At 38.8% G+C, this 26,770-nt stretch overlaps 1 protein-coding gene across 1 annotated transcript in view; it reads right to left on the reverse strand.

Moving 5' to 3' along the window:
- prex2 (phosphatidylinositol-3,4,5-trisphosphate-dependent Rac exchange factor 2) overlaps positions 1–20,665 on the reverse strand; it is a 155,281-nt gene extending 134,616 nt beyond the window's left edge. The window contains exon 1 of the mRNA XM_088918835.1: positions 20,345–20,665. Coding sequence (XP_088774961.1) covers positions 20,345–20,482 — 138 coding nt within the window. The 5' untranslated portion in view covers positions 20,483–20,665. The remainder of the gene's footprint in view (positions 1–20,344) is intronic.
- Between the last annotated feature and the right edge of the window lie 6,105 nt (positions 20,666–26,770).

Raw genomic sequence — 26,770 nt, forward strand, 5'->3', positions numbered from 1 at the left:
CACCAACTCCTTACAAATTTTGGTCTCAACCAACAAATGTCATTTGATTGTTGGTCAAATAGAATTGGTTGAATCAACTCAAAGTTAATGTTCAGAGCATCAGGATTTATTATCTCACAAAGTCATGTGCAACAGCATTGTGTACAGAAGGAATAATTTTTATGTTAGATTTTTCTCTCCAAAATATTTTTTCAAAACATTGTTGGCCTTTGGTGCCTTCTTTAAAAAAATACACAAGTGCAGAGAAATTTTACATTAAGCATTTGGATTTATCAATGACTTTAGTGCAAAACAACACATATTGTGGAGTGCCTTAAAACAGAAACCTTCTGTACTATATATTGTAGATACAAAACAGGAAACACTGATCCTGGAAAAAAATGAAAGGAAGGTATTTATGTTGACACATCTTTTACATCTTATAAACAATGCAAGGAAGCAATAGAAGTCAAACAAAGTGTTAGTGCATAGTGTTATAAGCCGAAAACCTAACTCAAGGGGTTATGTTAAAATTGTACAATATACTAGTAAGACCTCATTTAGAATACTGTGTACAATTTTGGTCACTTTCTTACAAAAAAAGATCTTGCAGCCATGATATCAGTCCAGAGATGAACAACCAGATATATCCAGGTACCTTGCTCATTGCTTCAGTCTTGAACAGAGAAGACTATGAGGGGACCTGAGGAATTCTCAGTGCCATAAAGGTAGGCAAACCAATGGATATCTTCAAAATGAACTGTGGAACAATAAACCAAAGGACTCAATTGGAAACTACATGGAAGTGTATTTAAAACGTCTTCAACACCCAAAGTGTTGAGGGAGCAGTGAACAATCTATCCAGCCATGTGGTGGAAGCTGAAACTTTGGCTTCCTTTAACAACTGGATGAGATCCTTGGATCAATACATTACTAACTACCAAATGGACCTTATGGGTCAAAAGGTTGTAGCCTTATGCTTTTGGTTGTAGCCTTGCTTGTGTTCAAGTATTAAAAAAAACACTATATCTTATTTTCTACCAATACAATACATAATAAGGTCTTCTTATGTTGTGACGTTTTCACAAGGTTCAGTGAAGGAAAGCTCCTACTGTACGTACTGTAGCTCTCAGTGGGATTTGTGTCTAGAGTCAGGTCAGGACATTTTAATTAAGCACAGTGCTTTATGTAAGCTAGACCAGAGGTGAACACTGAACAAGACATTAGAAAAACAGTAAAGAGATTAAATGTTATTTCCAAAAGTTTAAAAAGAAAACTAAGATACAGATTCAGCCCTGTAGATTGTTGGAAAAGTATATGTGCATTAGAAACAGACGCTGAAGTGACCTTAGAATTAAAAAGGCAAGTCGTATTGGGTGTATTGTGTTTTTAGCTTTTTTAGTACTTCCTTGGTGTTTAGTGAAGTTAGTGATGAGTAATGTATGCACTATAGCAAGAAACATAGTAGCTTTTGTGATCTAGACCTGGTTTCTTTTCATAAAAGGCAGTAGTGTGGAACAGTGGTTAGGATTCAGAATTTGTAACTGAACAGTTGTAGTTTTAAGTTCAAGCAGGGATACTGCTGTTGTACCCTTGAGCAAGGTACTTTAACCAAAATTTCTCCAGCTAACTACCCCATTGTATAAATGGGTATGGAGGTAATGTCATTTTGGATAAAAGTCTCAGCCAAGCTATTGATTTCACTCTTTGCCTGACATTTTACAAAAAGGAAGATGCCCTGAATCATGTTGTTGTCAGAGACCGAAACATCTCCCAGAAAGTCAGAGCTCCAACACCTAAGACCAAGACCTAACAAAGCAGCAATGAGATATGTCATAGGGTGCTGTTCCCTTCATGCTCCAATTCTAGCAATCTTTTTTTTAATAAAAAGTATATTTTGAAAACCTTTTTTTTCAGTGATTGACTTCACAAACATAAAATCTTGCACTTCTCATAAAATGTAAGGGATGATAGACAGAGAACAACTACTACGTTATTTAAGTGTATAATGTTCCTCCCTATTTTTAAAGCATTTATGAAGGCTTTTCTGTGACTAGTACAACTGCAAAATAAAAGCAGACTGAAAGGGATACATATACTGTACATATATACACCGCAGAAAGCAGCCAACCATTTTTAACAAGCAATGACACCACAAGGACAATTCTCAGCTTTTGTCAACTACTTAACAATGTAAAGTCAGACTGTGCACAGGATATATGCCCTATAAATACAACAAAGAATGTTAACTTGCTGCCTTGGGACAAGCTAAACTCCTCTGCAGATGGAAATACTGGCTCCACATCAGGATGCTTTAAGGTTTTTATTAAAAACAGAACGCAAGGCTTTTTAATATCTTCTTTGATTGAAAAAACTCTATCTGCCTTCATGTACTTAATTCTTCCGTTCTAAATATATCATGCAGCATGCAGACAGACACTAGAAGTCATTGTAATATATTGAGCTGTGCGAATCTCTAAGCTATCCAAAAACACTGTAGTTCACATCACTGAGGGCAATATTGTTACTTTTTACCATAAAGGGTGGCTTGAATTGCACTGGAATGTCCAACAAATCCTTGTTTTCTCTTTTTCCTGTCTTCATTTTCATCCACACAGATAAACATCAGGCAGCTTCATGCAGCTCAATATCCTCTTAAATATTAAAATATAAATCAATTGCTGTGTTGAAACTGAAAAGATGTCATTTTAATGTATGATGTTGATTTAGTTAGCTCTCCTTTTCAAAGTGATTGTTGTCATGGCCTGGCAGACAAGATTTGGCCATATCTTTGACACTACATTCATTATAAACAGGCCCACATCTACTAATTTGCAATTTTAGTATAATCTTTCATATCTGTTTTGATAGCTTCAACTATCAAAACGATGATCAACATGAGTTTCTGCTACAACAACTACAACTCTGAGTTTATGGATTATTAACATTTATCTTGACAATTAATGGGTGGTGCAGTGGCTCTGTGGATAAAGATCTGCGCCTGTGGCTGGAAGGTTGCCAGTTCGTATTCCGCGGCCTACTCCGTTGGGCCCCTGAGCAAGGCCCTTAACCCCAACTGCTCCAGGGGCGCCGTACAAATGGCTGACCCTGCGCTCTGACCCCCAGCTTCTCTCCCTGTCTGTGTGTCTCATGGAGAGCAAGTTGTATATTGGAGAGCAAGAAATTGTAAATGGTCAATAAAGTGATCTAATTCAAACCAATGAGATATCCCAGGCCATGAACTAGAAATCTACACCTATGAAACAATACCCCAAAAAATCCTGAATTATAATGCAAATGAAAATTCTAAGTTTCAACTAGGTTAATGCTGGCATTAACACTAGAGGCTAGCTAGACCATGGGGATGGTAGACCTCTTGGATATTAGCTTCTTTTAAACAGTGCACAATGTTTGTCTATTATTGCAAGATAAAACTGGATATTAAGGTAAATTAAGAAAAGTATTTTATTAGAGTTTTCATGTCTTTGTATTAATTTCAATTAAAAGCTGCTATGAAAGGACACTTCTAAGGTGAGTCACTGGATTGGTGCCACCATCGTATCTATGAATAAAAGGTGCTCCTGACTCACCGTCCTTGAGAACAGCGCGGGACCCTGGTACGACTCCTGCCTAGTTAACATTGAGGAACCAAGCGCTCGTTCTAGCTGATGATCCGGCTGTGGCTCTCCTCTTCTACTGGCTCCACATCCCACAACTCCCATATTTGTTTGGCCCCCCCTTTCTCCTCGGTTCCTCACGAGAATTTCAAGTCATCAATCATGATTCAAATACAGAGCTACAGTGCCGAAAAAAAAGCTCTATGGACCCCAAGGATAAATATGGAAATCTCATCAATTTACTATGATAGCCTTCTTGAATCAACACCCATCGTCATGCAAATACAGTATGCAGTGGTTTATAGTAATCAATTCCATGTCACTTGAAAAACAATGTATGTCTGAATTAAACAAACAAAGAGTAATTAAGGTATAGGGGACATGGAAAAGTAAGTGAATCCCTAGCTTCATAGCCTCAATTAAGTGAATAATTAGAGTCTGGTGTTTTAAATAATTAGGTAGATTTTGGGGGCTGAGTTTGCAAGGTACCGCCCTATATCTGCCTTTGATCCATCACTGCGGAGGCGGTCTGACGTTACCATGGTAACTGGCCACACCTCCACTCTTCTATCAACGACGGTTACCATGGACACGTAATCAGACAGAAAACCTGATCTCCTGTGCACCTTCTTCCACCACTCCGCCATCAAGGGAGCAGGCTTCTTCAGGTCAGGTCAAACTTTTTTGGCGCTCTGGGGCACAGTTTTGTGTAGCAAGTCTCCTCAAGATTCTGTCTCTTAATATGTGTTCTCTAGTTCCTGTATTTCCTGACCTGCGCCTGGGCCGGTCTAGACCCCCTGTCTAGACTTGCTCCCTGATTCCCCCCCGGTGTCAGTGACTCTCTAGATGTTTCCTTGGTTAGGGCCCTGCCTGTTCCCTTCTCAACACCTTCGGACTGTCCGTCTGTGCTGCGCTACTAAGATGCGCCGGATGTGACCCTCGCTTGGGTGAACTCCAAAAATGATCTTGTATTCCCCTTGGTGCCCTGGACAGTGTTTTGTTTGACTTTCCCGCCTACACAACCACGAGCTTGACAGGCAGCGTGTCCCACTCAACCACAGCCTCTCCGGTTAGTTTGCATACCACTCAGCTAGCCCAACTCTTGGGTAAATTAAACAAATTGATAGTGTTGACTTTCTGAAGAAAATTATAGGAGAAAATGTATTGGTACAATTGCCTGACATGTTATTTTAATGATGTTTTACACTTGTGCGTTTGTGAACTTTCTGGTTGTTCAGGTATTTGTTGTTGAGTGATTTAGCACTCACAAAAAAAACTGCGAACATCCTATTAACCTGTCTCGCTTGGGCTTCAGTGTCTGCAGTTGAAAGGCAAATGAAAACCTAATAACTTTCTGTTAAAGAAAAGCCATCAGAAAAACAAAAAAGAAAAAAAATAACCATGACACAGAAAATTGGGCATACCAAAATCAACAGCTTAGAAAAGCTGAAGAAGAAAACACGGTTATAATTACCAGTCAGCCAAGACTGGGTCAGTGAAGAAAAACATCTGCAGCTGATGACAGAAAAGTTATCAGCTCTGACAAGTAAAACCCTAAAAGTGTCACTGTTGTTGCCAACAACCTCCATTTTGCATGCATGAAGGAGTCAAGATCCACATTTCACAGAACACTAGGACTGCAATACAATGACTATACCACAAGATGTAAACCTCTTAGCACCAAGAACAGAAAAGATTACAATTTGCTACAAACATGACAGAAGATGATTTTTTTTAAAATATAAACCCTTACCAATGTGATGGAAAGATTAAGTATTGAGAAAGAAAGGAAATGAAGGTGTCTAAAGAAACATCATCTGTGAACCATGATAAGATAATATCACAAATTCCTAATACAAGAAATTGTACAGTATATAGCCAATAAAGTGATCTTATGCTCTTTACATACACACTGGAGCCTCTTCTGGAACAGCCTCACTCATCTTTATTGATGATGTAACTAATAATGACAGGAGCACAATCAACTATTGTTAAATATTTTGTCTTCTTATGTAGAAGATAACGCATGTGTGTGTGTGACCGTCGCTGCTCCACGTGGGCTTGTGCCCTCGCCGCTCCGTCCCGCAATGCCTGGGCACGAGCCCGGGTCTCTAGCGTAACGCAACAGGGAACCAGCCGAGTGAGCTAAAGGAGACCTGCCCCACCCCAGGCGGCTGAGGTCCCTGCTACACGCAGGGAGGGCACTGACGTCACCGTGCCCAAACTAGCCGCGCTACATGTGTTCTATGTTTTTGCAAATACTTAAACGGAGTTCGAACTACTGTACTAGAACCAATGTTCAAGAACTTGTTCAGCCATTGCATTCAAACAACCGAAGGCCAAGTATCGGTTTCATTTTTCAAGGCTGAGAAGAAAATTCCATGAATTGAAACGATGAAAACTAGCTGCCCTTTACTACTTCCTCAACCTAACATTTACAACATGATTGTGGAAACCTCCAACAGCTAAGTTCTTGAAGACCATCGACTATGAATTATATCTTCTTGTAAAGAAGGTGACAGCTAGTGTGGCTTCAAAGGAAGTGATAAGAAGGTTAATTAATACTAAGAAGAGTATTCAAAGATTAAGAATAATCATTGGTTTTTAGAAATCTGCCCAACTTGTGTAGAACAGTTGGAAAGGAACGCTCCTCCTAAGCAATTCCTTAACTCTCCTTAAGAAATGCCATCCTTTTCACACAATAACTGTCAGTTCAGTTTCAAGTTTTAAGCTCTTTTCACGTGTCCCTGTGTTTATTTGAGCAATCCTACTTCTCCACTCCTGCTGTTCTTGTTGGGTCCATTCAAACCACCTTGGATTCTAGTTGGGTAGAATGACATTCAAATGTGCTTAACAGAGGACACTTCACGCTAGACAAGGAACTCGAAAGCTTCAAAGCCCGAAAGGACAGTTTTCAAGCTGTATGGCTGAAAAATGTCAAATTCAGAGGATGTAAATCTAAAAAGAATTGTCAACCTAAAAATACAGAATTTAATCTTTTTCAAAGTGACACAAACACCTATGAACAGATGGATTAAAATCCTGGTAGACAGTACATTGAGCACCACAGCTCCACATGCTACCAGATACCATGCCAGCTCAAACACTAGGCCCTTGTGCAGAGACACTTGTCACACTACTCTGCATGTGACGTGGCAGCTGGCATGAGTCTGATAAAAAAAATCCCCATTCCACCGCAGATTTCACAGTCATTCACCCCTCTTTGTTCACTGTTTAGTTTCTGCATCCTCTTTATAACCCTTCTGTATATACAGTATCTCAGAACATTTGAGGTTTTCTATTATGCCCATATTTGGGAAAAAGGTCATTGTTTTCACCCCTGCTGTTTTGCCACCAAAATCTAGTTTTCAGTACATTTTGAATGAGACCCAGCATAAATTTCTGAATGCTGAATGCACTGAACTAACACACAACTTCAATTTCTGTGAGCCACAGCTCTTAGGCATCACAGCAAAGCACAGGCAATGAACAGATTTACAACATGCTCTCAGCCCTGCGTCTCCTACTGACGGTGAATCCTGCTAAGTAAAAAGGCTGGTCTCCCATCACAGAGAAATTCAATACTGTCAGGTGTCCCGTGGGGTTGTGACAACATGACAGGCTCAAGTGTGACGGGCTCTGCTCTGCCTGGGACTGGATCACAACCAAGCTGTGACAGCGCCTCATCCTATACAGCAGCTAACTCTGCAACATCACAAGACTGGGTCTCCTTCCTTGGGAGAATTCTGTGCTCCTAGGGTGTGATGTTACCTACTGTGACAGGCCCAGTGCCACGTTAACCATGTTAAACATACACCAACCATGCCCGGTTCCATAGGATAAATTAGCAGAGTCAAGGGTTAACATTTCAGATAAAATCAAAACCATTAAATGTGCTTCACTGAACAACGTTTAAATTTGTCAGGTAATTCACAAATAAGCATTATGACAAATAAGCTGTTATCAAAAAATCAAATCATACTTTTAATTTAACCATCACTTTTCCTTCTTTATGGAAAACCATTCCACGGCTGGCGTTAGCCACAGTGCCACCAAGGACCCTCACAACGTCTCCAAGGATTTTTGGCAGAGAGGGGAGAGAGTGTAACCAGGCACAGCAAACTGCACAGGAAACCCCGAGTACAATGTAAAGAAGGGCAGGTTCAGGAAGGAAGGAAATCTTTGTGACAAATGCACATTGAAACAAAAGCAAAGGCACTTACTGGACGAAGATAATTTACCACTCATGGCTTCAAGTATTACAGTATAAGAATACTAATACTGTACATGCAGCTACCTGATTCCAATGATAGTGGGGGGAAAAGCACAAAGTTTATCATGTAGAAAATAGAAACAAATAACATGAGGCTCACAGCTTTAAAGCAGACTTTAAAGTGCAGGCTTTATTTCAGTAGTTTGTTCAAAACATAAGTAATGCAATGAGCTGACATAGTTTCTAGTGTTAGCGTATAGGAAGTTGTTTTGGTGTGTAACTCAACTGGCTGAGGAAATGGAAGTCGGTAAGTAGGGTCAAGGCTAACAGCACCCCTCCTGGCCTCGATTAACGAGGAATGAGCCAGGGAGCCACTCCAAGGATGAAGATGGGGAGGGGGGAGGATCCTACTAAGGATGCTACAAAGGGTTCTTAGCAGATGAGATCCTTATACAGAAGAAAGCTGAAGTGAGCTAAATTAGAGCCTAACCTCTTCCAGAACTTCCATTTAAAAACTACATGCAGTGAAAAGGGAGGCATCTCTTTTAACTTTTGAATTTTTCATCATCACCAATTTAGCACTTACACAATTAAAGTGTGTGGAATTACAGTTTAGCTCTTCAAAAAAGATCCAGGTCTTCTTGTTTTCTCATTCACTGTGACTATAATGCGTACCTTACTGTAGTACAGTATAATTAATATCATTTTACATTTGGACACCAAAAAATATTGTTTGTACATGAAATCATTTCAGGCACGCTTTTAAATGCATACCAAAAATCTCCAAATGCAGACAGAGAAAAACTTTTCATTTTATTTTCCCCCAAATTACAAAGTGTCTGTGAAACATAAACCTTCAAATTATTCTGCACACTTGCAGCTCAGAAAAACAAGAAATATGGTAACACAGAATTGTGGTTCAGGCCTGTTAAGCACTTTAGTTACTAAAGTTACTAAAATACTGCCTCAGATCGCTTTCAAAACATACTGATTACAAAAATTGAGCAGATTTAAATAAAACTATCGAAATAGCTGAGTGTACATGTTAGTGACACATTCTTAGCTTCCAATTTTATATTTTGAAGGTACTGAATCTCACTTTTAATAATAATGGCACTAAAAATCTTGCTTTGGGAGGTTAACTATACAGGAGGATTTTACAGAGACTCATTTCCGACATATACATTTGGCTGAATGTTTGACCAGACTGATGAGGTGTTAGGAACCACCCTGTGCAGGGTCAGCCAAAAGGTCACTACAAAGGCTTTAACAGGGGTCACAGAAGGATTAACGGGACTTTCAACCACACATGATCAATGGAAGGCATTTGTTTAGGACAGTCTCTGCAAAACCTACAGATTCCACTGAAGGTCTACAATAGGTCAGATGCTTTTAATTCAGTTCTGTCTGCTACAGCACTACAACATTATGCAATCACGGGATCAATAAATATATATCTACAAAACTCTGAGTCCCTTTTAATTATTTAATGAGTATTAATTATTAACAGTAACTACTTTTCTAGATCGGCAGTACTATCCCTTCTGCCTAATCATAGCAGAAATAAATATATCTATTCGTAACTTAAAATCCTAATCAGCCATCATAAAGCAATTTGGCAAAATTAACTTTACTGGTCAATGAAATTAGCATCATCATCAAAGTTTGTTGCTATAAATAGCTGGCAGCTATTAGGTGCAAGTTTGTCCAGGTGTGACAAACACGCATCTGAGCAAAGACAGATGAAAAATTATTATTGACGAGCCAGAGGTTGTGAGGCATATATGACTTGACCAGGGCGAGCAATACAAACAAGAAAACAACAGACTTCCATCTGTTTCAATCAAAGAGGCCACAAGAAAATAGCTCCAAAACAGGCCAGGCGGAAACTGATATAATATTGGGCTTTCTCACCTTGCCCTGTTTATCCTTATATAAATCCAGCAGTTGTCTTCGTATTTTCCATTCTCCATTTTAGGGAAATGCAAGAATATGACAATAGCTTTTACAATGTGAAATTTAAATATGTCTTTAAAGTTTTAAGTGAAGCTTTAAGTCAAGTACTAAGTACTAAGTACTAAGTACTAAGTACTAAGTATTAAGTATTAAGTATTAAGTATTAAGTATTAAGTATTAAGTATTAAGTATTAAGTACTAAGTACTAAGTACTAAGTACTAAGTACTAAGTACTAAGTATTAAGTATTAAGTATTAAGTATTAAGTACTAAGTACTAAGTACTAAGTACTAAGTACTAAGTACTAAGTACTAAGTGAAGGAAAACAAAGATAAGATAGAGTTTTAGAAAATGCATGAAGAACTGTGATTAACAGATAACACCCCATCATTTACTTAAAACATTAAGACATCACTGTGAAAAGCAGTTATCTTTGGTCAAAGGCTATAAACCCAAAACAGAAATCCACTGAAATAAATCCAGTAATCGGAAAAAAAACAATAAAAGAATCTTTGATTTTGTGCAGAAGTTTATAACTTCACAAACAACACACATGGAAAAAATTAAGTAAATTACAGGTTGCAGTATTTCTGTCCTGGTCCCAACTATAAATCAGTGCACACTTCATCTTGATAAGAGTATGTTTATCTAAAAACCTTGCTTCTGCAAATTTTTTATGTTTCTATTCATTTATCTGCAAAGCAAAAATTAATAAATCTTCTCAGGTTTGGAGATGATACCAAAGTACAGAGGATAGCAAACACTATATAGAAGATTTTCAAAACCATTTAATTGAAATTATTACTGTGCAAACTCATAGTCAATGATGTTTAATGTAGATAAGTGCAAGGTTTTGCATGCAGGTAGTAAAAACCTTAATTATAGTGTAAACACTACTGTCCTGCACTGACAGGGTGAAGGAAATCAAGCTTTTTAGTCTTGAACAGAGAACACTGTAAGATGACCTGATACAAGTGCTAAAATAAATAAAATAAAGGCATTTACAAAGCTGTCCTAGCAGATTCTTTGAGAATCAATATTAAAAAAGTTAAAACTACATGGATGTGATTTAAAAATCGAAGCCAGGTGGGACATCCTTACCCAAAGGGTTGAGGCAGTATGGAACAAGTCTCCCAACCATGCTGTTGAAGCCATTGTATTGGTTTCTTTCAAGAATCAGCTAGATTAGATCCTTATATCAAGTAACTACCAAACAGGCCTGTTTCTTAGTAACCATTCTTATGTTGTAATGTCTGTAAATCACCCTCTGTGTGTACTGTAATATACTAGTGTACTGTAATACAGTATATCCCTCGACAGTAGAGTACTGCTTTGCACCCTGTGTTTCCATGACAGGTTGCCCTAACTCTTACCGGGAACAGCGGCTCTCTGCTAATGAATGGTTGTAATGTGACACAGAGGTGTATGTTTATCTAGCTTTCATTCATCTTTTATTCATGATGGACAAACTATCATAATAATCTTTCTTTATTAAAAAAGAAGACTCTGTGAAAATGTCAGATGCCTTCATTTCGCATCTGTCTGGTAAAAGTGGGTGTGAGAGTTCATAGCCACTCTAAAAGACACTTCTCTAGTGCTGTTTACAACTAAACAGTCTTTGTTTTCCAAAAGTGGCACTGGGATTAAAGACCTATCCAGTATATTATTTTTGAAGACAGTGGACCAAAACTGACTTATACGAAAGCTTAGGGAAGTAAAGCAAAAAAAAATATGAAGACTTATATGAAATATGAGACAAAGATGCACAGCCTGATTAATTAAAATGTTTGTCTACATGAGAAATACTTACAATGGAAAAAGCAGTGCACTGATTAGTGAGATTGGAATCTTAATTACATTCCACATACTAGAGGAAAAAAGCTTCTTGTCAACAAAGTATTTTGAATAATGGACGGAACTTATACAGCTTCTGTTCCCTCTGGCATTCAGAGTCAGGAAGGGCATTGTTCCACTTGCTTTTTCTCCGAAATCCTGATAGCGTGGGCCTGCTCTAAGAACTGAGGTGTACCTGGATAACACTTAGATTCTTTTACAATTTTTGGCATTGTATTTTAAGCACAGACAACAAAAAATTGTACAATGTAAAAGTGCCATTCTAGGCTTTCAGTGAAGAATTTCAAGCTGCATTGTAAAACTCGTGTTCAAAAGGGTAGGAAAATCAACAATGAATCTTTAATGGAGGTTGTACAACAGTTTCATATAAGTCAATGTGTGTTTCATTTACAAACACAAATATATTTCATAAGCTATCTTACTGGTTTTATTTACAGCAAATAGAACTGCAATATTACAAAAATGGGTTAAGTTTTCATTCTGTTGAGCTTAAAATAGAAGCCCAATTTTAACATAGAGCAATACAATGCTTAAATTCAATTAATGGGATTGAGGTTCCTAGAAGATTTATTTAACCACACTGCTGATGCCAGGTTAGTCCAATAATGTAATCACGTGAAATTACTATTTTAATGAGAGACAGTTGTGCCTCAATGCTAGCCAACATATACAGTAAATCTCAAAAACACATTTTGGAAAATCTGTTTCATTTAATCTATGAGAGTACTCATCTAAGTCTTACTTATTCTAATTCCTGGGCACAGCCCAGAGTTTTGAAATCACACCACTGAACCTAACGCACTACAAGAAAAAGATATAACAGTCTGCAGATATAACAGATTGCCTTGAGTAACTGCAGAAATGAACCTGGTACCTTCACATTTCCTACAGCCCTGCATGAGAAACCAATGCATCATATTTCATTACTAAGAGGGGACAAATTCATCAGTAGACAGTGAATTAAATTGTTTTTATTCAGAGAAATGAACATTTAAAGGCAGATGCCCTACAATTTTTGATGCCCCACTAATTTGTCTTCTTTGGCAGTCCACAGAGTATATGGTTTAACTCCTGATGGGGAAAGAGAAAAATGGTTGTGAATGATAAAGAAGGATTGGGTTTATTGCCTGATTTCATTCATGCTTGTCTGTGCTGGAAAAATGAAACCTCTCAGGCCTACTTATGTTTCTCAATCAATATGTCAGACAGAAAATTCAGAAACTGCAGTCTCTGAAGCAGTAGTTCTGCTGTAGAAATGAGTCTCAAAGAGACCAGGGCAGTTGCCACACTATAACAGCTGTGGTATAGCATACAGCCTGAAAACAACAAAAGCATCTCAAAACCATAGTCACAGCACTAAACTTCACAAAAGAAAGCTGTCTTGCAGAATATCACTTGATCATTTTAGGTTTTCAGGACTGGGTCCTTTTTTTTTTCAAAATGCGATGTTCAATATTCAAAATTGTGAACTCCTTTGTAAAGTTAATGAAAGCATTAAAGCAAATGTCGCATCTATGGCTGTTATACAGAGAAGAGAGCTTTCATACAGTAGAAAAACAAAAAAAAAAACATATTGAATTTCAAAAGAATAAAAAACCCAAAAAGGAGAAATTACAGTATGTAATGCCAATTTGTCATTCATCAAGTCAATTAATATTGAACACCTATTATCATTGTCCTGAGAATCTTTACTTTATGTGGCTATAATGCAAGTCCTTGGAAATTCAAGGGGGCTTCCATGCAGTACAGTGTACTCAAGTAAATGAGCTCTGCATTTGTTTGCAACCAGATGAAAGATTGCATATTATATGGATTAAATCAATACTCCCCTGCAAATGTCTTAGCATTCACTTTAAGAGAATTCCAGTCACTGTTTCTACAATCACATGCTGTTGTCCAATATTGCTGTTGTCCATACTGTAAGTAGTCATTGTTTTGGGTTGGCAATACTCAGTATGTGAGGGTTATCCAGGCCAACTTGGTCTTTTGTACAACTATTAGAACATATTAAACTTGAAGAAACTGATTTAGAAACAAAAACAAAAACAGCTGTTCTAGGCTTGGCCATGTTTTCTACAGTATAGGTAAGTATACTGAGCAAAAACAGAGCCACATTCTCACATGGAAGAAACGCAAGCTGTTAATTAAGGAAGAGTATCTGCTGTTAATTGTGCAAACACACTAATTATATAAATTCACTGTTGCAACTAAGCAAGGGTATTAATTATAATATATTTCAAGGGGAAGAAAATATTTTTTCCTGCATTGTGTTCACTTACAATAAATAGTTATGAAGGAGGAACATGCTAAACAATAGCCACGTATAATAATCAGTGATTCCACAATATCTGCAGACCTTTGGAAGAGACATTTCCTTTCCGACTAATTGAAACTCTAAAGACATGTTTTTCTTTCAGGAAAACGAGAAACACTTGCAGCACAACGCCCACAGCTCATGTTACATGATACGGTAGTTACCGTTTTGCAATTCACAGAATAAATGGCATAATTCACTTGATATTAAGTGAATTATGCCATTTGATATAATTATGCCAAGTGATATTAAAAATAAACAACCTGGAAGTTTCCGTGTTACAAATGCAGGTCCTGGGGGGGGGGGGGGGGCTGTGCGGTTATACTGGTACACTCGTTGCTAGAGAATGCAAGTCAAGCCTTCGGCTGACCATTGTTTGCTATTTTTCCCAGCCTCTCAGGAATTCCTTCGGCAGGAAATATAGTTTACATAAATAGGCACCGAACGCTGCTTTCACGTCACATCCTTCTTCAGTCACCTTTTGCATCCATATCACATCAGGGGAGCCTATTGTCTGGGTCAGACCGTCATTCCTACAACCCCCCTGGACAGCTCCCTCTCAAAACATCAAAACAGAGATGTTCTGCTGAACAAATGTACACATCCGATATGCTCCAGCGCTAGTTTCAGGCTTTCTGATCCTAAAAAGATACTGAAACGTAGAATAGGGAGTCTTCTGGGCTGGTAACACGGTTGTGCAATTAAAAAAAAAGATTGACATGAAAGCTGGATGCACTACAATACTGTACTGTATATCCAGATTGTTGGATTCAAGTTTTGAAACTCTCCCCCATGGTTCACATTATTATTTACACAATATTATAAGTTCTGTTATAATGGAAAAATAGAACAAACAATCAGGTAATGCTTTGCCGCCCTCTGAAGTGAACGATTGAAAAATGTTTCATCACTCCAGCTACTATAGTAAGACATTATGGGGTAAAGTGTAGGAAAGACTTCTATACTCCGAACTGTAAATTAGTAAACGCTATAATTCTAAGCTACTCTTGAAATGCAAAAAAATGAAAGAAAATGTTAAAAATGTAAGTCGTTTCTGACTTTCATTTGCTTCATAAGCTCAAGAAATGAGATTGATGCCCTTCATTTTCAATGTGTTAAATTACCACTGTAATAATGACCTACTTTGTTTTGTTGTGACATACCCTGAGGAAAATAAGTAGAAGTTTAAAAATTAATTATCACTTTTAGAATGCTTTATACGATACAATAGATAGTTGTGGGAGAGGTTCATTGATCACATAGCTGGTATTCTGAACTGATGTGATCACAATGTTTTTTAGCAGGCAACAAACAAAAACATATAAAAGCCGTCACTTGAGATTTTTTTGCCAGAATACATGTACTGGAGAACTGTAAATAAAGACCCACTCCCACCAGGGGAAGAGTCTGTCCTTTCCACAGAGATGTGTGTAGCACCCCAGGATTCACACACAACAGAGTTCTGTGTTAATGGTGACATTTCAGTGAATTACATCAGGGTTGCTAGGCTACAAGACTGGGATTAGTCAGAACGGGACCGTTTCTCAATACCTGTCTGCATTGGAACCATCTGTTGCTGAGGTTTCAAGTATGGTATGTCCATATGCGTGTGGTCTGGGAAGCACCGTTTGCCCCAGTGACCTAAAACACTGACAGACATACCAATCCTATTTCCACTGTCCTAACTGTAGTACCTGGGAGTAACACTCCTGCGCAATTACAAGGAGATTTAGGACAAACTCTGGACCTTACCAGGTGACAAAGACATCCATTCATCCATCATCAGAGCCACTTATTCCTGGTAAGGCTGCCTGCAACCTTTTTCGGTACAGATTCAGGGTTTATTCAGCGATTTGGGTTAATTGCATCATTTTTCATAAACACTTAATCCGCAGAGAGACGTGTTCAGCCAGAGCCTATTTGTCCAGGCACAGGACACAAGGTGGGACTACATCCTCTGCAGGACACCGGTCTATCACAGGGGTGACCAGAGATGCACCAGACTGGAATCCAACCCAGGATCACCGAGCCGTGAGGCTACAATACTAACCACCAGGCCACTGTGCTGCCCCTGACAGAATCATTAGACCCATCGGCGCTGCAGCGGTGACACTGTGATGCAAGCAGCATGCATCTCCATGTCTTCGTCTGATTAGTCATAAATACCAAGACACACAATGATCTGATTCTGATATTTAATGGTCTGCTTTGTGAAAGAGCGGCTGAACCAAGTCTTCTCTGGGTAGAAGACATATTCAGCTGTAACAAACCACATTACCTCAAGGTTCAAGGACTTTATTCCCACACTGTGTGTCTGAGATGCTCTCAGTTACTTTTCCCCGAAACTGGTGGCCCAGACTTTTACCAACATTCCATGAATGCCAACCTCAGGCATCCCTCATCACTTCAGACATGCATTACTGTTTCTAATCCCCGTACAATATAATCTGATGAGGACATTATGACCTGCACTTACCATCTCACCCAATATAGGTATGTGCAGAATAAAATATGAATTTACCAGACACATAGTGTAATGATTCTGATTCCTCCCCCTTAAGGGTGCTCCGGCTCTTTCGCATTTTACCTGATCTCCTGCACCTGCCTCCTGTTCCAGTCTCCCCTTTAAAAGCCAGACGCTCCCACTGTTCCGGGCTCAGCTCTGGAAGATGGACGCCACAAGGTTTGCCTATTTTCCGGGTTGTCCAAAGGCAGGCCTTTTCCCCAGCGTCCTGACCACCTGGGTCCGGCACTGGGAGCACCCGGCCCCGTTACCCTTTTTATTTCCCCGACCCTTCGCCAGATCCTGCTCCGGCTTTTAACTCCTGTCTTGTTCATCTTGGATTATCCCGCTCTGGAGTTTTGCTCACACTTGGATATTCTTACAGATCCCCCTTCGGACTTGTTTGCCTGGACCACGCCCCCCCCGAGCACCGGCGCACCTCGGACACGCCCCCCTGTTCTTCCAGCCCCGATCCTAGTCTTTTTTCCCCGAGTCTCTCATGCCACTCCGGATTATGCCGTCTGCGTAGGGTCCTGAAAGACGCTTTGTGACACATAGAGTCTTGTTACTCTGGTTAGTTTAGGTCATAGGAATTCTAATCCCTAAAATTTTGATGATCCAGCTACACATACAAAACATAAGCATTGTAACAGCTGTTACACATACTGTACAGCTCCATATACAAAACATAATGTAACAGCAGCAATGCCACCATTATTTTAATGCACATGCTAATTTGCTTAAATCTGATACTTTCACAATAATGTGCTGACTAAAACAAACTGTTATATCAGTTCAGGTCATTAAACACATTTTTTATTACTTGGTCGTGACATTTAAACATTTTCTCAGACTATAAGCCAAGAAAGATTTAATTTCACTTTTCAATATGCCTTAGGTCACTTGTTAATTTAAGAAAGATTGTAAAGTTGAAAGCAATTAATTGTACTCATTAAGCAGTCAGTTATTAATGAGCCAGTGCCAACCAGCACAAGTGTTTTTAATTTTGTCTCCACCTATGACTTCTCTGGATGAGAAATTTACATGTTATTTAGTATTTTGGCAAAAGCTCAATCACAGGTGTTCTGGTCACAGTCAAAGCTAAATTTCTTTGGTACTGACTGTGTGAAAGAAAATAAATACAATTACCCTTAAACATCTTATGATTGGATGCAAAACATCAAAAGTCTTTCATAACAAGAACATAAGCTTTGCTTTGTCATGTATGATAATCCTAAAAATTGAGGATAATTTTTTCAAACACCTTTCATGTGGGGCTGAGTGTGTTTTATGACAGGCTTTTATTAGAACATTTGATTCTGATACTTTTTACATCATTCTGTGTCCTGAATAGTATAGCACTGTCAGCCTAACATATGCTCAAAGGAGTTTCACAGGATGCTGTTTCATTCATATCACTAATAGTTCAGGCAAGGACTCCACCGAGAAAGACAAACAATTGCGATAATGCTTATCTTAATGAAGTTCACCTTGAGGGTATGCAGATGTATTTAATCCTGTGAACATTCCTGAGATCTACCCTGCCTCACTGGTCAGGCCATTCACGCACAACCTGGGTGCACTGTGTGGATTAAGTGCACTGTCACAGCCATCATACACTGGCATGATGTAATGTTAGCAGCCTAAGAGATGCACTACAGTGGTGTAAAATCAGACTATACAATTAACAGGATGTGAGAATCAGATCGATACATGGTAGTGGAATCTGGTACAGTGCAACTCTATGAATTTGCACAGACCCAAAACTTTCACTCAAAGTAAGGAACATCTTACTGCATCACAGTAAGATGTGGTACTGGGTGAACACCTGGCAGATGATACAGACTACTATAGTCTACAGTCTACTATAATGCAGACAAGTGCCGATTATTTTATGTAAGGAGCACAAACATGAACTACAGAGAGAATCTGGGAAATGGTGTGCTTTGAGAACCCTTAGATATTTATATTGACATAGTTTTAGTCTTCTAGACAATATGAGGAAGCAATAACAAAGGAAAACAGAATGTAAAAGGATGTGCAGAAATGAATCAAAGGATGTGGTGTTAAAATTGGACAATGTGTTAGTAAAACTGAATTTAAAATACAGTGTATGACTTTTGGGGTGGCATGGTGGTGCGGGGGTTAGCTTTGCTTCCTCTGGCCGCTGGGGCTCTGGGTTCAGCCGCAGACCTGGGCTGCGTAGAGTTTGTATGTTCTCTCCATGTCTGCATGGGTTCCCTCTGGGTGTTCCTATTTCCTCTCACAGTGCAGAGGCATGCTGGTGGCTTAATGGCCCTGCTGTGAGTGTGTGAGCGTGTCTGTGTTTGTGTCTGTGTGTGACGGCCCTGCGAGGGACTGGCGTCCCATCCAGGGTGTTTCCTGCCTCGGGCCTGCTGCTTACCAGCCTCCCTGCGACCCAAACATGGTGAAAGCAGTTCGAAAATGGAAGAATGGGTGGATGGGGGCTTTTGGTCACCATGTTACAAAAAAGATGTTTCTACTCTATCATCACTCCACAGAAGACTCACTTTGGGGGCATAAAAGAATGTCCTACTGACAGACTAAAAGACCTGAGTCCTTTTAGTATGAAAGAGAGAAGACTACAAGGGGACTCCCTTCAAGTATCCGTGTACAAAATCCTAAAGGGTTTTGACAAAGTGAACCCACTTCGATTCTTCAGAATCAACAGCCTAACACAAAACTGAAGACAAAATTGGAAACCGCAGGAGAGTGTTTTTAAAATTAAGAACAGTTTTACACATGGGGTTGTGGGAGTCTGGAGCAAGCTACCCTTCAATGTTGTTGATGCCAATAACCTGGCTTCTTTTAAGAAATGTCTGGGTGAGATCCTCCCACCACATAGCTACCAAATGAGCTAGAGGGGGCCAAAGGTTTCATTTTGTTTGTAAGGATCTTTTGTGACATTCTTGCGTACTGTATTTGTAATTTTTGTCATTTGTATTTTTTCCCCAATATTAAATGTATTTTTGGTTAAAAGATAACATGTTGGAGTTCTTTTTCAAACTTGCCGATAATAGTAGACTTGTAAACTCCAAAACAATCAAATGTTATTTTTCTCAATGATATTGTGTGCAGAGGCTTTATATACAAAGAAAATGAACAATGATTCTTAAGATGTCTTTAGTTTTCCTGGTTTAGGTTCAGTAAAGCTCTGTAACATCAATGTAAAATAGTTTCTCACCAGAACGACACACTGCACCACATACAGTACTGTGCATTATGTTATTTTTTTCATGATTTTAAAACAATGGCTGTTTAAAGGTTTTTAATTCGATTGAATTCTGGTTTTGACAAAAAAAATAAGCAGCGGAAATGAATCGCAACGTGAAAAGGCAATCGCAGTACCCTTCTCAATTCTGAATTAAAATTACAATTTATAACAATTTAACACCCCACCGCCAGGATCACACACGCACAAATATAGTACTACCATCCGCAGTCTCCGAGCTTTTTAATCCAATGAGCAGAAAAATGCAATGGGTGTTTAAGCGACACACAAGAGGCAAGTTAAAAACAACAGCTTAAACTGTTGATTCCCAGAAGAACTGTCACAGGACTCCAAAAGATGCTGAACGGAAAACGAATATGAAACAATGATACAGAATATGGTACTAGAAAACCCCCTTTGTCCGTTTAGAAGCGCTAATATGCCGTAGCAGAAGGAGATGTTCTGATTCAAGACATGCAGATACCTTGATGTATACATGAATTGACAGGCAATGCACGATTTAGACGCTGAAGTGCGCCGCAAAGCTCTGCTACTTGCCTGCGAGTCCCATGCATGTTAAGTAGTCTTGTTGTTTGCAAGTTTTCCCAGTCGAGAGATAGCAAAGATTACAAAGCAATGCAACTCTGCCATTCATATTATAAACGTTTTAAACTCACCGAGAGGAACTCCAGTGTACCAACGTAATCCCTCTCCGTCTTCAAAAGTTCATTTAAAACGCAGACTCGCAAACGGAGCTGTTTTTCCAAATCTTTCCCGCTTTCACCTCTGTGTTCTGATTTTCCTTCTTCAGTCATTGTGCTAATAATTATTCAAGTGTTCCCGAGTAGGCAGCTGCGTCCTTTAACTTTATTCCAGTTTTATTTCCTGAAAAAACAATCGTCTCAATGTTACATGGTTACAACTGGATAAGTTTTACAGAAGCCGTAAACAAATCTTGAATTAGGTTCCTGATTTTAAAAAAAAATGAAATTGGGAATAAAAACAAACAGACGTAAAAAGATTTCTTGAATGGGAAAAAAAGATGTGAGGCAGACCGGGTTTCCTACACTTGCCTGTTTAAACTGAGCAACCCAGGCATTTGGACATTAATCAAAAACTTGAGTCCATGTGACTCGCAGGACCTCCATCCTAAATCCAACCTCCTTCCACCAAAAACTGGGGGAAAATGGACAGGAAATACATGCCTGGGAATGCGTGCCAATTAAGCCAGCCTGACACAAAAAGGGAAATGTTGGTGGCATGAAAGTTATTAAAGTATAGTTTTCCCAGGCGCACAGATTATTATTGTCTGGAATATTGTCAAGATTATATTATTACTGTTTTTACGGGGTCAAATTTACAACAGTACGTTATGTAAAGAGTTAGCACGCGTAATAAAGATTTCTTGTAACTTTTAGATAAGTGGATACTATTCCTACTTTTACCCAGCTGGGAAACACCTTAAGTGCTATACGAATCTTTTACAATGAAAAAAAAATGTTCTCACACAAATTATTATAACACCCTCACACTAAAACAAAATATGTTGTTTTTAGAAAATATTTGTGAGAAAATATTTCCGTACTGTCTGAAGCTAATTGAAAACTAGTTTACTGCAGTAAAAAATTAAGTAAGCAATGAGGGTATTTCTCCTTCTTTGTATTTTAACGGATTTTTTTTTAGTTTCTCTTATTTACATTGACGCCCTTTTACCTTACGAAGATTACACACAGTATAAAACACAGGTTGGACAGAATCCCTATCTAAATATTTCCTTCTGCCCTCCCCAATATTATCGTTCCAGATTATTCCAAATTCTTTTATATGGATATTAAATTATCTTCTGAATGCAGACATGTTTAATGTCTTCCGTTAAACAATTACCACTAATGACCCTCCAAGGACAACGGTAGGTCCTTTGACTTTTTAAAACAGTAGTACTTAACAAATCTTTATGCTTCAGGCCAAAAAAACAACCCCCAACAATCCGAAAGTGATCAATAAATATAAAGATAAACTCCTAAAAGTCACAGTCACAACATGATAGCATTGTTGTCAATGGAAACGACCCATGTTTATTTTGTACAGAAGTGTCGCCCCCCATCTCCCCTCCCCCCCATCCTCCGCCCCAACTAGAGTGGCTGGAGTCGACTCCTGAACAGTCAAGCTCCCCACCGGAGCTTTTTTAGTTTTGAGACTCTTTTCCAAGGATGAGGGACTTCTTACATGGGCTGGTGAAGTACTGGTGCTGCCGACATGTGTATGACCCCAAACGACCGGCAGAGCATGTCAAAAACGAATTCCTGTGTTTCCAAGTTAACATTCCCTTATATAAAACTAGAGATGATTTATAGGTACCCCTACGATATGATTATTTTTTATCATTAACAATTAGCAGTTACAATCTCCAGGGCAATTAAAAGCAGAATCTTCCTCGACTTCATAGTCTTTATTTTCTACTTTTGTGCCGATACGTTTTTTTCCTTTCTCCTAAGAAAATGGAACTGGCAGATTGATAGCTATTGTTTGTAAACATCTTGTATTAAAGGAGGAAATAACAAAACTGAAATGCCAAATGTGCAAAAAAAAACGTGCTAAGAATAAAACAACAGGTTTTATAATATTATATATAATATATTAAAGTATAGTGTTAAAACATTCTACGTGTACCCTGCCAAAGAAGAAACGGTATGCGTTTTTTTCAGTTTACATTTAAACTTGTTAACGTCTTCTTAATGCTACTATGTTTATATTTGCAAATGTCTTTAATAAAATATATGCTCACTTTCCACGTAATTTCTTTGTATAATTGTTATACTTATGTTTTCTTAGAGAGTAAGAATACGATTAAAATGAATAACAACAGTGACTGTAATATTTATCGTAGCAATTTTCTAATGTAATGTTTTGCTTTTAAAACTGCATCAACCGTCATAATGTGGATCTTAATTTTTTAGATATAATAACGTGAAATTGTATGAGCAGGAAACTAAATCATCTACTCAAGGAATGATAATTCCGTTGTCGACATACATTTCCAGGGAGTTAATTAACAGCATTACGTTTTAGGAGATGCACCAGTTCTGTTCCGGTGCAAAGCAACCGAAAGCTGAAGCCGATGTTTCTACAGATACTTTTCTTTGGCTTTCCATCTGAAAGGTTTTTCCGTTTGAATTAAGGTAAAAGGCGGGTCATATTGTAAATTGTTTGTTTCTTTTATACAATAAAGCACTAAGTAGAAGTTTATCTCTTATTTATCGTAGCCTTAAATTGAATTGGCTTTAGGAATCGATCTTAAAGAATCGATTGGAATCCATTCCCAAACCAATTTCCCAGTTCAGATTTCCGTATTCATCGAATCAACGGGCTTTCAATTAAGAATCGAAGCCTTTGGAACCGAGCTCCAAACTGGTTCATGAATAAACTCGACGCGTTTTTGCGAGGATCTCTACAAATCCGCTTATCTTGCTCCAACTTGAACCTGTTTGTCACTGCAGTAGCCCATCGGAACTAACGTGAAGTCTAATCAGCAAAAACGTTCATCGCCGCCGGACATTTTTAAAAATAACTTGCAGTTTTTAAACAGTAATCAAACTTCTCAAAGAAAAAAATATATCTGCATTCGCCAGAACACCAACAGCAGTTAATTGTAGCTGATTACCAAACTGACTTTTTCCCGAAAGGTTTCCTCGTATGTGTAACCTTTCAATTGTACCGCTCTGAACTCTAACGTTCTCAACGCCCCTCCATGTCTGCAAGTCGCACCCCTTGCGCGACTTGGTGAAATTTGGTATCTTCCTGCAGTTTAAATAACCTTCCTACTTTAAAGAAAAATATACTGTAACGCATACGGCCAACATTGCAGGTTGTGCGAGCCAGTTTACCAGCGCGGTGACGTCACCGCCCTTCCCCGTGAACAGCAAGGACCGCAGCCGTCGGGCTGACGGGAGATTTCCCTTTGGCTCAACTGGCAGGGCCCCTGTTAAGTAACGCCGGAGGCCCGGGTTTGAGTACCCAGCGGTGAGAGGGCTGACCTGAGGTGGCAGTGGTGAGGGCGCATATGCACTATAACCCGAGAGCACTACAATATATATATAACGCACCTTTGCAGATGGATGATGATCGTTCAGTATGTCATCGAAGATGCTCAGTATTTCCCCTAATCCAGCCTTCAACCTATGTTTACCTCTCCTCAGGTTCCAGAAATCCATCCGAAAGTGAATCAATGCACGAGAGGAGCAGTTTACATCTGTTACTTAATTAGTATCTTCTTACCTTTCCTACCATTTCTGTTCTGGATTATTTTCTGATATTGTACGATATCTATTTACAATATCCAAACAGGCAGCCCACTGAGCAGGTATGAGCCTGGTCAGTACCTGGATGGGAGACCTCATAGGAAAAACTAAGGCTACTGCTGGAAGAGGTGTTCATGGGGCCAGTAGGGGCTCACCCCTGGTCAAAATTGGGGTCAAAATTCCCCCTGGCCATTACCAGTCATGGCCTCCTAATAATCCCTTCTCTGAACTGGCTTCATTACTCTGCTCTCCTCCTCACTGATAGCTGGTGTGTGGTGAGTGTACTGGCGCCCTATGGCTGCTGTTGCATCACCCAGGTGGGGCTGCACACTGGTGATGGTGAAGGGGAATGCTTTGAGTGCAGTGTCCAGAAAAGAGCTATATAAATGTAAGGAATTATTATTATTATTGTTGTTGTTGTTGTTCACCTTGTTTGTTTTCTAGCCTTTGGAAACCATGGGGAACACATGCCCATCAAGGAAGTGACTTGCAGAAGCTTGTGTTGGGGACGGATGTAAATGTGGCATATTTCTCAATGCTCAAGAGTGCAGCTCTGGACAGCAGCATCTGCCTGACACCTAAAAAAGCATGCTGATTGCAGTTCGAAGCTCTATTTCCATTTGTGTCCTATAACAGACAGAGTTAATAAGTAGTTGTACACAGCATTAAAAGAAGAGCAAGTGATTTCAAATTTAGTGCTCACCTTTCTGCAGTGCAAATGTACAGTTTTACTACCAACAGGTCAGACCCGTGGACAGACATCCCAACTTTGAAAAATTGATTTCAGGGAGGGGGGATCATCCCTCCCGTTAAAACTTGTGGACCGGGGGGGTCCCCTTGAAAAACATCACAGCTATATAATTAAATAATTCGCTGATAGATGCTATAATATATATGCAATACACTAGAAATACTATAACTCACCAGTCCAGTTGAATAATCTCAATTTCTTTGCAAACTTTTGTTGTACTGACATGTGGCTTGTTTAACCGATTTGAGAAAAAGTTGGGAGCGGGGGGCAATTCCCAGGAGATTATGGATCACTTGCGGGAGTCAGGGAAGAGACACTGGTTTCCGGGAGACTCCTGGAACTTCCAGGAGACTTTGGATGTCTGCTTGGAGGAAAGTAATTACTGACACTTCAAGAAAATGCCCTAAGTAGTTTCACTGGAGTACAGTACATCTCAGCTATTGATGCTTTGGTGACCCACATTTTGCTGATGCATTTCGTTTTCATTTTAGGCCTTATATTTACTTCACTTTAGAACGTTTTTCTTGCTGATTTGTTTTGATACTTCTATGACATGACCTCCTGCCTCAGCTGAACTGCAGTATGGTGTAATCAGGACGGGTTTTCCTGTGCAGCCAGTGGAATGTAACATTCCATTGTTTTCCTTAGATTCTGAGTCAACACCTTTGCTCTCATGAAGCCCAAGCCAGGCATCTCCTTATCAGATGTGATCCACAACACACACACACAGTGTTCTGGTTTAACTGCAAAGCCTTTATCAACACTGATTACACCATCACCTTCTATAACCAGTATAGCAGACAGTAGTTCTCAAGCAGTGTTCCAGTTTCTGTAATTAATTATTTCAAAAGTTCTATGAGGAGAAATGTTCTGATGTTCTGGATTGAATCAGATTTTTTTTTAATGCCAGGCATTACAAAAATTGCAACATAATTTAGAATTTCGGGAGTTACCGAACAAGGGAGATTACTGTACTTTTGCACAAAATAAACAGTTGTTCAGTAAATTACATTTCTGTACAACATGTCCCTGGTAACCCAAAGGACCTACCAAATGCTAACAATGCCACTTATTTACATTTAGATAGCTAACAGTACAGTGCCTTTTTCAATAATTTGGCAGACAGAAGCATGTATAAGAAGTCTTAGCTTAGAAGAAAGTGATACAGTACATTTTTAGAACAAATGTTAATAAATCATGTAATACTGTATTTCATGCTACTGACAAAACCATTCATTTAATATCTTAAGTGACTTACAATTAGAGAAAAATGGTTAGTGTGTTACTATACTGAGCGTTCATCATTCATGATAAGCCATAAATAAAATTCAGAACGTTAGACATAAAATTCTGATAAAAAGTTGAGAGTTTAAAGTTTGAGCTTAAACTTTTCAAGAACTCTTGGCAATGAACTTTAAGTAAACATTCTCATCACATTAACTTGTAACTTCATAATTTTAACAAAGAGTCTGTCTTAACTTTCTCGGAGGTCTTAGTGTCTAATGGTTTTTGGTCCAAATTGAGAAGTCAATTAAACAATTAGCCTAATTACTTTCTTAGAAGGTTTACCCCAAGACATTTTGCACTTGATTATTCCAAACATTCACTTAATTAAAGTAACAGTTACCTGTTAACCTGCTCTGAGTCTGGTTAGAACAATCATAATTGTGCATCATTGCACATTGTGTAAATTAAAGGTCCTAGGCCCCCAGGAACCAAGTTTGAGATCCCTGATTTTAACTTTCACTCACAAGGGAACAGCTGCCGTTCTTTGCTCAAGTTAAGTTCTTTACTTAAGTAAAGCAAAAAGTTTTTTTGGGGGAAAGCTGGTTGATTTTAAGTTACTTATGACATGTCATTTTTAAAAGACAACATCCAAAATGTTTAAGGGCTAAAAATAGGTTAATTACAGTACATGAATTCATCAAAATTCCTGCTTTAAGCCAGGAAAGGCAAACACTGAACTTGGAGAATCTCAGTTTTCCTCTGTTTTTGATTCCAGCTAAGCTCTAAGCTACATAACTGGTTTATTAATAACTAATAGTCATCAACCG

This window comes from Atractosteus spatula, chromosome 6 (genome assembly GCF_055471065.1).
Source record: "Atractosteus spatula isolate fAtrSpa1 chromosome 6, fAtrSpa1.hap1, whole genome shotgun sequence".
NCBI lineage: Eukaryota > Metazoa > Chordata > Actinopteri > Semionotiformes > Lepisosteidae > Atractosteus > Atractosteus spatula.